The 13,458-nt window shown below is 41.2% G+C and overlaps 1 protein-coding gene across 3 annotated transcripts in view; it reads right to left on the bottom strand.

Annotated features, from left to right (window-relative positions):
• LOC110508271 (pituitary adenylate cyclase-activating polypeptide type I receptor-like) overlaps window positions 1-13,458 on the bottom strand; it is a 72,976-nt gene that overhangs the window by 9,654 nt on the left and 49,864 nt on the right. For all 3 annotated transcript variants that reach the window (XM_036966603.1, XM_036966601.1, XM_036966602.1), the window contains 2 exons: window positions 12,051-12,111; window positions 8,329-8,398 (listed from right to left, as the gene is read on the bottom strand). In XM_036966603.1, coding sequence (XP_036822498.1) covers window positions 8,329-8,398; window positions 12,051-12,111 — 131 coding nt within the window. The remainder of the gene's footprint in view (window positions 1-8,328; window positions 8,399-12,050; window positions 12,112-13,458) is intronic.

Consider the following 13,458-nt stretch of genomic DNA (forward strand, 5'->3'; position numbering starts at 1 on the left):
TTACGGTACAGAGTCAATGTGGAGGCTATATACAGGGGGTACCGGTACAGAGTCAATGTGGAGGCTATATACAGGGTATTACGGTACAGAGTCAATGTGGAGGCTATATACAGGGGGTACCGGTACAGAGTCAATGTGGAGGCTATATACAGGGTATTACGGTACAGAGTCAATGTGGAGGCTATATACAGGGGGTACCGGTACAGAGTCAATGTGGAGGCTATATACAGGGGGTACCGGTACAGAGTCAATGTGGAGGCTATATACAGGGGGTACCGGTACAGAGTCAATGTGGAGGCTACATACAGGGGGTACCGGTACAGAGTCAATGTGGAGGCTATATACAGGGGGTACCGGTACAGAGTCAATGTGGAGGCTATATACAGGGGGTACCGGTACCGAGTCAATATGGAGGCTATATACAGGGGGTACCGGTACAGAGTCAATGTGGAGGCTATATACAGGGGATACTGGTACAGAGTCAATGTGGAGGCTATATACAGGGTATTACGGTACAGAGTCAATGTGGAGGCTATATACAGGGGGTACCGGTACAGAGTCAATGTGGAGGCTATATACAGGGTATTACGGTACAGAGTCAATGTGGAGGCTATATACAGGGGGTACCGGTACAGAGTCAATGTGGAGGCTATATACAGGGTATTACGGTACAGAGTCAATGTGGAGGCTATATACAGGGGGTACCGGTACAGAGTCAATGTGGAGGCTATATACAGGGTATTACGGTACAGAGTCAATGTGGAGGCTATATACAGGGGGTACCGGTACAGAGTCAATGTGGAGGCTATATACAGGGGGTACCAGTACAGAGTCAATGTGGAGGCTATATACAGGGGGTACCGGTACAGAGTCAATGTGGAGGCTATATACAGGGGGTACCGGTACAGAGTCAATGTGGAGGCTACATACAGGGGGTACCGGTACAGAGTCAATGTGGAGGCTATATACAGGGGGTACCGGTACAGAGTCAATGTGGAGGCTATATACAGGGGGTACCGGTACCGAGTCAATATGGAGGCTATATACAGGGGGTACCGGTACAGAGTCAATGTGGAGGCTATATACAGGGGGCACCGGTACAGAGTCAATGTGGAGGCTATATTCAGGGGGTACCGGTACAGAGTCAATGTGCGAGGGTACAGATTAGTCGAGGTAACTGAGGTAATATGTACATGTAGGTAGGAGTAAATTGATTGTAAATAGTCCATTTGATTAGCTGTTCAGCAGTCTTATGGGGCTAGAAACTGTTAAGCCGTTTGGATCTATACTGAGGTAGTATACTCCTCGATGCCATGGGATGAATCCCAGAACATATTCCAGCCTGTGCTAGCAAAACAGTCGTGTAGCTTAGCATCTGCGTCATCTGACCACTTCAGTATCCAGCGAGTCACTGGTACTTCCTGCTTTAGTTTTCACTTGTAAGCAGAAATCAGGAGGATAGAACTATTGTCAGATTTACCAAATGGAGGGTGAGTGAAAGTGGTCTACAATTTGTTTTCCTCTGGTTGCACAGAAATGAGGTAAAACTAATTTAAGGTTCCCGGCCACTAGGAGCACCGCCTCTGGATGAGCATTTTCTTATTTGCCTATGGCCTTATACTGCTCGCTATCCGAGTGGCTACTCCTGTCTATCGTCTCTGTCCCGAAGCAAGCACCAGTTAGCCTGGAACTAGCCTTGAGCTAGGCCCATCCCCCGGGTAGCCAAACAATATATTCCATATGTGAGTCTCTCACTGTTGCCGCCTGTTATAGACCCCCCTCAGCTCCCAGCTGTGCCCTGGACACCATATGTGAATTGATTGCCCCCATCTATCTTCAGAGTTCGTTCTGTTAGGTGACCTGAACTGGAATATACTTAACACCCCAGCAGTCCTACAATCTAAGCTAGATGCCCTCAACCTCACACAAATTATCAAGGAAACCACCAGGTACAACCCTAAATCCGTAAACATGGGCACCCTCATAGATATTATCCTGACCAACTTACCCTCCAAATACACCTCCGCTGTCTTCAACCAGGATCTCAGCGATTACTGCCTCATTGCCTGTGTGCGTAATGGGTCCGCGGTCAAACGCTCCCTAAAACACTTCTGTAAGCAGGCCTTTCTAATCGACCTGGCCCGGGTATCCTGGAAGGATTTTGACCTCATCCCGTCAGTAGAGGATGCCTGGTTGCTCTTTAAAAGTGCTTTCCTCACCATCTTAAATAAGCAAGCCCCTTTCAAAAAATGTAGAACCAGGAACAGATATAGCCCTTGGTTCACTCCAGACCTGACTGTCCTTGAACAGCACAAAACACATCCTGTGGCGTTCTGCATTAGCATCGAACAGCCCCCGCGATTCGCAGCTTTTCAGGGAAGTCAGGAACTAATACACTCAGTCAGATAGGAAAGCTAAGGCTAGCTTTTTCAAACAGAAATTTGCTTCCTGTAGCACAAATTCCAAAACGTTTTGGGACACTGTAAAGTCCATGGAGAATAAGAGCACCTCCTCTCAGCTGCCCACTGCACTGAGGCTAGGAAACACTGTCACCACCGTTAAATCTACGATAATCGATCATTTCAATAAGCAATTCTTCCACCGCTGGCCATGCTTTCCACCTGGTTACCCCTACCCCGGCCAACATCTCAACACCCCCGGCAGCAACTTGCCCCCCCGCTTCTCCTTCACCCGATGTTCTGAAAGAGCTGCAAAATATGGATCCCTACAAATCAGCTGGGCTAGACAATCAGAACCCTCTCTTCCTAAAATTATCTGCAGAAATGGTTGCAACCCCTATTACTAGCTTATTCAACCTCTCTTTCATCCCCAAAGATTGGAAAGCTGCAGCGGTCATACCCCTCTTCAAAGGGGGAGAAACTCTAGACCCAAACTGTTACAGACCTATATCCATCCTGCCCTGCCTCTAGACCCAAACTATTACAGACCTATATCCATCCTGCCCTGCCTCTAGACCCAAACTATTACAGACCTATATCCATCCTGCCCTGCCTCTAGACCCAAACTGTTACAGACCTATATCCATCCTGCCCTGCCTCTAGACCCAAACTATTACAGACCTATATCCATCCTGCCCTGCCTCTAGACCCAAACTATTACAGACCTATATCCATCCTGCCCTGCCTCTAGACCCAAACTGTTACAGACCTATATCCATCCTGCCCTGCCTCTAGACCCAAACTATTACAGACCTATATCCATCCTGCCCTGCCTCTAGACCCAAACTATTACAGACCTATATCCATCCTGCCCTGCCGTTCTAAAGTCTTTGAAAGCCAAGTTAACAAACAGATCACTGACCATTTCGAATCCCACCGTACCTTCTCCATTATGCAATCTGGTTTCCGAGCTGGTCATGGGTTCACCTCAGCCACGCTCAGGTCCTAAACAATATTATAACCACCATCGATAAAAGACTGTGTACTGTGCAGCCGTCTTCATCGACCTGGCCAAGGCTTTCGACTCAGTCAATCACCGCATTCTTATCGGCAGACTCAATAACCTTGATTTCTCAAATGACTGTCTGGCCTGGTTCACTAACTACTTCTCAGATAGAGCTCAGTGTGTCAAATCGGAGGGCCTGTTGTCCGGACCTCTGGCAGTCTCTGTGGGGGTGCCACAGGGTTCAATTCTCGGGCCGACTCTTTTCTCTGTATATATCAATGATGTCACTCTTGCTGCTGGTGATTCTCTGATCCACCTCTACGCAGACGACACCATTCTGTATACATCTGGTCCTTCTTTGGACACTGTGTTAACTAACCTCCAGACGAGCTTCAATGCCATACAACTCTCCTTCCGTGGCCTCCAACTGCTCTTAAACGCTAGTAAAACTAAACGCATGCTGTTCAACCGATCGCTGCCCGCACCCTCCAGCCCGACAAGCATCACTATTCCGGACGGTTCTGACCTAGAATATGTGGACAACTACAAATACCTAGGTGTCTGGTTAGACTGTAAACTCTCCTTCCAGACTCACATTAAGCATCTCCAATCCAAAATTAAATCTAGAATCGGCTTCCTATTTCGCAACAAAGCCTCCTTCACTCATGCTGTCAAACATACCCTCATAAAACAGACTATCCTACCAATCCTTGACATCGGTGATGTCATCTATAAAATAGCCTCCAACACTCTGCTCAGCAAACTGGATGTAGTCTGTCACAGTGCCATCTGTTTTTATCACCAAAGCCCCATATACTACCCACCACTGCGACCTGTATGCTCTCGTTGGCTGGCCCTCACTACATATCCGTCGCCAAACCCACTGGCACCAGGTCATCTATAAGTCTCTGCTAGGTAAAGCCCCACCTTATCTCAGCTCACTGGTGACCATAGCAACACCCCGCCAACACTTCCTTTGGCATTTCCTTCCAGTTCTCTGTTGCCAATGACTGGAACGAATTGCAAAAATCTCTAAAGCTGTACACAGCCCATCTGTAAATAGACCACCCAACTACCTCATCCCATATTATTACTTACCCTCTTGCTCTTTTGCACCCCAGTATCTCTATTTGCACATCGTCATCTGCACATCTATCACTCCAGTGTTAATGCTAAATTTTAATTATTTTCACCTCTATGGCCTATTTATTGCCTTACCTCCCTAATCTTCTACATTTGCACACACTGTACATATATACTTTTATTTTTATTTTCTATTGTGTTATTGACTGTACATTTGATTATGTGTAACTCTGTGTTGTTGTTTTTGTCTAACTACTTTGCTTTATCTTGGCCAGGTCACAGTTGTAAATGAGGAATTGTTCTCAACTGGCCTACCTGGTTAAATAAAGGGTTAGGGTTATATATATATATAAATACCTGGTTAAATAAAGGGTTATATATATAAACACCTGGTTAAATAAAGGGTTATATATATAAATACCTGGTTAAATAAAGGGTTATATATATAAATACCTGGTTAAATAAAGGGTTATATATATAAACACCTGGTTAAATAAAGGGTTATATATATATAAACACCTGGTTAAATAAAGGGTTATATATATAAATACCTGGTTAAATAAAGGGTTAGGGTTATATATATAAATACCTGGTTAAATAAAGGGTTATATATATAAACACCTGGTTAAATAAAGGGTTATATATATAAACACCTGGTTAAATAAAGGGTTATATATATAAATACCTGGTTAAATAAAGGGTTAGGGTTATATATATAAATACATGGTTAAATAAAGGGTTATATATATAAATACCTGGTTAAATAAAGGGTTGGGGTTATATATATAAATACCTGGTTAAATAAAGGGTTATATATATAAATACCTGGTTAAATAAAGGGTTATATATATAAACACCTGGTTAAATAAAGGGTTATATATATAAATACCTGGTTAAATAAAGGGTTATATATATAAATACCTGGTTAAATAAAGGGTTATATATATAAATACCTGGTTAAATAAAGGGTTATATATATAAACACCTGGTTAAATAAAGGGTTATATATATAAACACCTGGTTAAATAAAGGGTTATATATATAAATACCTGGTTAAATAAAGGGTTATATATATAAATACCTGGTTAAATAAAGGGTTATATATATATAAATACCTGGTTAAATAAAGGGTTATATATATAAATACCTGGTTAAATAAAGGGTTATATATATAAATACCTGGTTAAATAAAGGGTTATATATATATATATAATACCTGGTTAAATAAAGGGTTATGGTTATATATATAAATACCTGGTTAAATAAAGGGTTAGGGTTATATATATAAATACCTGGTTAAATAAAGGGTTATATATATAAATACCTGGTTAAATAAAGGGTTATATATATAAATACCTGGTTAAATAAAGGGTTAGGGTTATATATATAAATACCTGGTTAAATAAAGGGTTATATATATATATACCTGGTTAAATAAAGGGTTAGAGTTATATATATATAAATACCTGGTTAAATAAAGGGTTATATATATATATAAATACCTGGTTAAATAAAGGGTTATATATATATAAATACCTGGTTAAATAAAGGGTTATATATATAAATACCTGGTTAAATAAAGGGTTATATATATAAATACCTGGTTAAATAAAGGGTTATATATATAAATACCTGGTTAAATAAAGGGTTAGGGTTATATATATAAATACCTGGTTAAATAAAGGGTTATATATATAAATACCTGGTTAAATAAAGGGTTATATATATAAATACCTGGTTAAATAAAGGGTTATATATATAAATACCTGGTTAAATAAAGGGTTAGGGTTATATATATAAATACCTGGTTAAATAAAGGGTTATATATATAAATACCTGGTTAAATAAAGGGTTATATATATATAAATACCTGGTTAAATAAAGGGTTATATATATAAATACCTGGTTAAATAAAGGGTTATATATATAAATACCTGGTTAAATAAAGGGTTAGGGTTATATATATAAATACCTGGTTAAATAAAGGGTTATATATATAAACACCTGGTTAAATAAAGGGTTATATATATAAACACCTGGTTAAATAAAGGGTTAGGGTAATATATATAAATACCTGGTTAAATAAAGGGTTATATATATATATATATATATAAATACCTGGTTAAATAAAGGGTTATATATATATATATAAATACCTGGTTAAATAAAGAGTTATATATATAAATATCTGGTTAAATAAAGGGTTATATATATAAATACCTGGTTAAATAAAGGTGAAATACAAAATAAGATAAAAACTGGCAAGTGTCTTCACTGACATCTTCAACATCTCCCTGTCCGAGTCTGTAATGCCTACATGTTTCAAGTAGACCACCATAGTCCCTGTGACCAAACAAGCGAAGGTAACCTGTCTAAATGACTACTGACCTGTTGCACTCACATCGGTAGCCATGAAGTGCTTTGAAAGGCTGGTAATGGCTCACATCAACACCATCATCCCAGAAACCCTAGACCCACTCCAATTCACATACCACCATAACAGATCCACAGGTGATGCAGTCTCTATTGCACCCCACACTGCCTTTTCCCACCTGGATAAAAGGAACACCTATGTGAGAATGCTGTTCATCGACTACAGCTCAGCGTTCAACACCATAGTGACCTCAAAACTCATCACTATGCTAAGGACCCTGGGACTAAACACCTCCCTCTGCAACTGGATCCTGGACTTCCTGACGAGCCGCCCCCCAGGTAACAACACATCTGCCACGCTGATCCTCAACACGGGGGCCCCTCAGGGGTTCGTGCTCAATTCCCTCCTGTACTCCCTGTTCACCCACGACTGCTTGGCCAAACACGACTCTAATATCATCATTAAGTTTGATGACGACAAAACAGTGGTAGGTCTGATCACTGACAACGATGAGACAGCCCTTAGGGAGCAGGTCAGAGACCTGGCAGTGTGGTGCCAGGACAACAACCTCTCCCTCAATGTGATCAAGACAAAGGAGCTGATCGTGGACTACAGGAAAAGGTGGGCCGAACAGGCCCCCATTAACAACAACGGGGCTGCAGTGCAGCAGGTCGAGAGATTCAAGTTCCTTGGTGTCCACATCACCAACGAGCTATCATGGTCCAAACACACCAAGACAGACGTGAAGAGGGCACGACAAAACCTTTTCCCCCTCAGGAGATTGGCATGAGATCCTCAAAAAAGTTCTACAGCTGCACCATCGAGAGCACCCTGACCTCTTGCATCACCACCTGGTATGGTAACTGCTCAGCATCTGACCATAAGGCGCTACAGAGGGACATTGAGGGAGAGGTTGTTGTCCTGGCACCACACTGCCAGGTCTCTGACCTGCTCCCTATAGGCTCTCATCGTTGTTGGTTATCAGGTCTACCACAGTTATATAATAGCTCAGGCTCTCATCGTCATTGGTTATCAGGTCTACCACCGTTATATAATAGCTCAGGTTCTCATCGTTGTTGGTTATCAGGTCTCTGACCTCCTCCCTATAGGCTCTCATCGTCATTGGTTATCAGGTCTACCACCGTTATATAATAGCTCAGGCTCTCATCATCATTGGTTATCAGGTCTACCACAGCTATATAATAGCTCAAGCTCTCATCGTCGTTGGTTATCAGGTCTACCACCGTTATATAATAGCTCTCTAAGGTCTAAGAGGAAGAACTAAACCTTGTGTATTCTACTATTACTACTTTCAAGAGGAAGTTGAAAGCCTGAGACTGAGTTCCTGAAACTCAGCGTCCCCACCCCCCCGCACGACCCTTTGACCCACAGTTTGAGAACCACTGATCTAGGGAATAGGGTTCCATTTGGGTCAGCCGTGATAAAATAAAGCCTGTTCCACCCACCATGATGGAGACGACCGTAGGTCCCTTGATCACCCACCAGAGGGCAGTGGTGTTGTTGGTATCCCAGCAACTACAGGGTACAGGACAAGAGACACAGCAGGGGGTGAGAGTGATATTGTCCCAAAAGGCAACCTATGCCCTTTATAGTGCGTATGACCAGGGCCCATAGAGAATAGGGCACTATATAGGGAATAGTGCACTATATAGGGAATAGGGCTCCGTTTGGGACACATTTATTATTATACATATTATAAGGTTCTAAACGATGACATCACATCAGCGATAATAAATAAATATATTAGGCTGTGATATAGCCTTCACCTGGTACAGGTTATTAAAGGAATTACATTAAATACCTTCACCTGGTACAGGCTATTAAAGGAATTACATTAAATACCTTCACCTGGTACAGGCTATTAAAGGAAGTACATTAAATACCTTCACCTGGTACAGGCTATTAAAGGAATTACATTAAAATACCTTCACCTGGTACAGGCTAAAGGAATTACATTAAAAACCTTCACCTGGTACAGGCTAAAGGAAGTACATTAAAAACCTTCACCTGGTACAGGCTAAAGGAAGTACATTAAAATACCTTCACCTGGTACAGGCTAAAGGAAGTACATTAAAATACCTTCACCTGGTACAGGCTAAAAGAATGACATTAAAATACCTTCACCTGGTACAGGCTAAAGGAATTACATTAAAATACCTTCACCTGGTACAGGCTAAAGGAAGTACATTAAAAACCTTCACCTGGTACAGGTTACAGGAAGTACATTAAAAACCTTCACCTGGTACAGGCTAAAGGAATGACATTAAAATACCTGGTACAGGCTAAAGGAAGTACATTAAAAACCTTCACCTGGTACAGGCTAAAGGAAGTATATTAAAATACCTTCACCTGGTACAGGCTAAAGGAAGTACATTAAAATACCTTCACCTGGTACAGGCTAAAAGAATGACATTAAAATACCTTCACCTGGTACAGGCTAAAGGAATTACATTAAAATACCTTCACCTGGTACAGGCTAAAGGAAGTACATTAAAAACCTTCACCTGGTACAGGTTAAAGGAATGACATTAAAAACCTTCACCTGGTACAGGCTAAAGGAAGTACATTAAAAACCTTCACCTCGTACAGGCTAAAGGAATGACATTAAAATACCTGGTACAGGCTAAAGGAAGTACATTAAAAACCTTCACCTGGTACAGGCTAAAGGAATGACATTAAAATACCTGGTACAGGCTAAAGGAAGTACATTAAAAACCTTCACCTGGTACAGGCTAAAGGAAGTACATTAAAATACCTTCACCTGGTACAGGCTAAAGGAAGTACATTAAAAACCTTCACCTCGTACAGGCTAAAGGAATGACATTAAAATACCTTCACCTGGTACAGGCTAAAGGAATTACATTAAAATACCTGGTACAGGCTAAAGGAAGTACATTAAAATACCTGGTACAGGCTAAAGGAAGTACATTAAAAACCTTCACCTGGTTCAGGCTAAAGGAAGTACATTAAAATACCTGGTACAGGCTAAAGGAATTACATTAAATACCTTCAACTGGTTCAGGCTAAAGGAAGTACATTAAAAACCTTCACCTGGTACAGGCTAAAGGAATGACATTAAAATACCTGGTACAGGCTAAAGGAAGTACATTAAAAACCTTCACCTGGTACAGGCTAAAGGAAGTACATTAAAATACCTTCACCTGGTACAGGCTAAAGGAAGTACATTAAAAACCTTCACCTGGTACAGGCTAAAGGAATGACATTAAAATACCTTCACCTGGTACAGGCTAAAGGAATTACATTAAAATACCTGGTACAGGCTAAAGGAAGTACATTAAAATACCTGGTACAGGCTAAAGGAAGTACATTAAAAACCTTCACCTGGTTCAGGCTAAAGGAAGTACATTAAAATACCTGGTACAGGCTAAAGGAATGACATTAAAAACCTTCACCTGGTACAGGCTAAAGGAAGTACATTAAATACCTTCACCTGGTTCAGGCTAAAGGAAGTACATTAAATACCTTCACCTGGTTCAGGCTAAAGGAAGTACATTAAAATACCTGGTACAGGCTAAAGGAATGACATTAAAAACCTTCACCTGGTACAGGCTAAAGGAAGTACATTAAATACCTTCACCTGGTACAGGCTAAAGGAAGTACATTAAATACCTTCACCTGGTTCAGGCTAAAGGAAGTACATTAAAATACCTGGTACAGGCTAAAGGAAGTACATTAAATACCTTCACCTGGTACAGGCTAAAGGAAGTACATTAAATACCTTCACCTGGTTCAGGCTAAAGGAAGTACATTAAAATACCTGGTACAGGCTAAAGGAAGTACATTAAATACCTTCACCTGGTTCAGGCTAAAGGAATTACATTAAATACCTTCACCTGGTACAGGCTAAAGGAATTACATTAAAATACCTGGTACAGGCTAAAGGAAGTACATTAAATACCTTCACCTGGTTCAGGCTAAAGGAATTACATTAAATACCTTCACCTGGTACAGGCTAAAGGAATTACATTAAAACACCTGGTACAGGCTAAAGGAAGTACATTAAATACCTGGTACAGGCTAAAGGAAGTACATTAAAATACCTTCACCTGGTACAGGCTAAAGGAATTACATTAAAACACCTGGTACAGGCTAAAGGAATGACATTAAAAACCTTCACCTGGTACAGGCTAAAGGAATTACATTAAAATACCTGGTACAGGCTAAATGAATTACATTAAAACACCTGGTACAGGCTAAAGGAATGACATTAAAAACCTTCACCTGGTACAGGCTAAAGGAATTACATTAAAATACCTTCACCTGGTACAGGCTAAAGGAATTACATTAAAATACCTGGTACAGGCTAAAGGAATTACATTAAAACACCTGGTACAGGCTAAAGGAATTACATTAAAACACCTGGTACAGGCTAAAGGAAGTACATTAAATACCTGGTACAGGCTAAAGGAAGTACATTAAAATACCTTCACCTGGAACAGGCTAAAGGAAGTACATTAAAATACCTTCACCTGGTACAGGCTAAAGGAATTACATTAAAATACCTGGTACAGGCTAAAGGAAGTACATTAAAATACCTTCACCTGGAACAGGCTAAAGGAAGTACATTAAAATACCTGGTACAGGCTAAAGGAATTACATTAAAACACCTGGTACAGGCTAAAGGAAGTACATTAAAATACCTGGTACAGGCTAAAGGAAGTACATTAAATACCTGGTACAGGCTAAAGGAATTACATTAAAATACCTGGTACAGGCTAAAGGAATTACATTAAAATACCTGGTACAGGCTAAAGGAATTACATTAAAATACCTGGTACAGGCTAAAGGAAGTACATTAAAATACCTGGTACAGGCTAAAGGAAGTACATTAAAATACCTGGTACAGGCTAAAGGAAGTACATTAAAATACCTGGTACAGGCTAAAGGAAGTACATTAAAATACCTTCACCTGGTACAGGCTAAAGGAAGTACATTAAAATACCTGGTACAGGCTAAAGGAATTACATTAAAATACCTGGTACAGGCTAAAGGATGTACATTAAAATGTCATGTGCAGACTTTCTTTATTCAAAAGTTCACACGTTTGTTATTGAGGTATAAACAGACAGTGAATGTGCAGTTCCTAGGTCTGTTGTAAACATCTTTACATGAGTCATGTAAAGATGTAACCCTGGTTTGGACGTACCTTGTGTCGTCAAAGTGAAGCCTCAGAGCAGCCCAGACAGTTACACAAATGGTGGGAGTACCTAAACACACAGACAGAGAGAACAGATCAGGAATCTGATCTGAAACCTGAAGACAGAGAGAACAGATGAGGAATCTGATCTGAATCCTGAAGACAGAGAGAACAGATGAGGAAGCTGACCTGAAACCTGAACACATTGATGTTCAGACCTAGAAGAGCAAAGCGTTCAACCAGTAGATAAGAGCTGTGACATTGGGTTCAACCAGTAGATAAGAGCTGTGACATTGGGTTCAACCAGTAGATAAGAGCTGTGACATTGGGTTCAACCAGCAGATAAGGTCCGTGACATTGGGTTCAACCAGCAGATAAGGGCCGTGACATTGGGCTCAACCAACAGATAAGAGCTGTGACATTGGGTTCAACCAGCAGATAAGGGCCGTGACATTGGGTTCAACCAGAAGATGAGGACAATGACATTGGGTTCAACCAGCAGATAAGGGCCGTGACATTGGGTTCAACCAGCAGATAAGGGCCGTGACATTGGGTTCAACCAGAAGATAAGGACAACGACATTGGGTTCAACCAACAGATAAGGGCTGTGACATTGGGTTCAACCAGTAGATAAGAGCTGTGACATTGGGTTCAACCAGCAGATAAGGGCCGTGACATTGGGCTCAACCAACAGATAAGAGCTGTGACATTGGGTTCAACCAGCAGATAAGGGCCGTGACATTGGGTTCAACCAGAAGATGAGGACAACGACATTGGGTTCAACCAGCAGATAAGGGCCGTGACATTGGGTTCAACCAGCAGATAAGGGCCGTGACATTGGGTTCAACCAGAAGATAAGGACAACGACATTGGGTTCAACCAACAGATAAGGGCTGTGACATTGGGTTCAACCAATAGATAAGAGCTGTGACATTGGGTTCAATCAGCAGATAAGGGCCGTGACATTGGGTTCAACCAGAAGATAAGGGCCGTGACATTGGGTTCAACCAGAAGATGAGGACAACGACATTGGGTTCAACCAATAGATAAGTGCTGTGACATTGGGTTCAACCAGCAGATAAGGGCCGTGACATTGGGCTCAACCAGTGTTGGGCACGGCTCTGGTGCGACCTGCAGTGTGGCGTGGCGTTTAGTGTGGCGTTCTTTTATGTTTTTAATTTGTACACTTAGTTTACAAACAATCTGCCAACCATGGATTCACAGTGGTGGGATGTTGGACTGATCTTGTTGTTGGTGTACAAACGGACTAAATGATGAAAACGCTGCTGGCAACGGAATCCAATACAGCAGTTCAATGCAACTCAAACACAAACGCGATGGGTATCCCAATGGCACATCTAATCCCTGATTGTCTGTGAGTGGATTACAATCCCAAATGCAAATGTGGAAAACGCGG

This window comes from Oncorhynchus mykiss, chromosome 28 (genome assembly GCF_013265735.2).
Source record: "Oncorhynchus mykiss isolate Arlee chromosome 28, USDA_OmykA_1.1, whole genome shotgun sequence".
Taxonomy (NCBI): domain Eukaryota; kingdom Metazoa; phylum Chordata; class Actinopteri; order Salmoniformes; family Salmonidae; genus Oncorhynchus; species Oncorhynchus mykiss.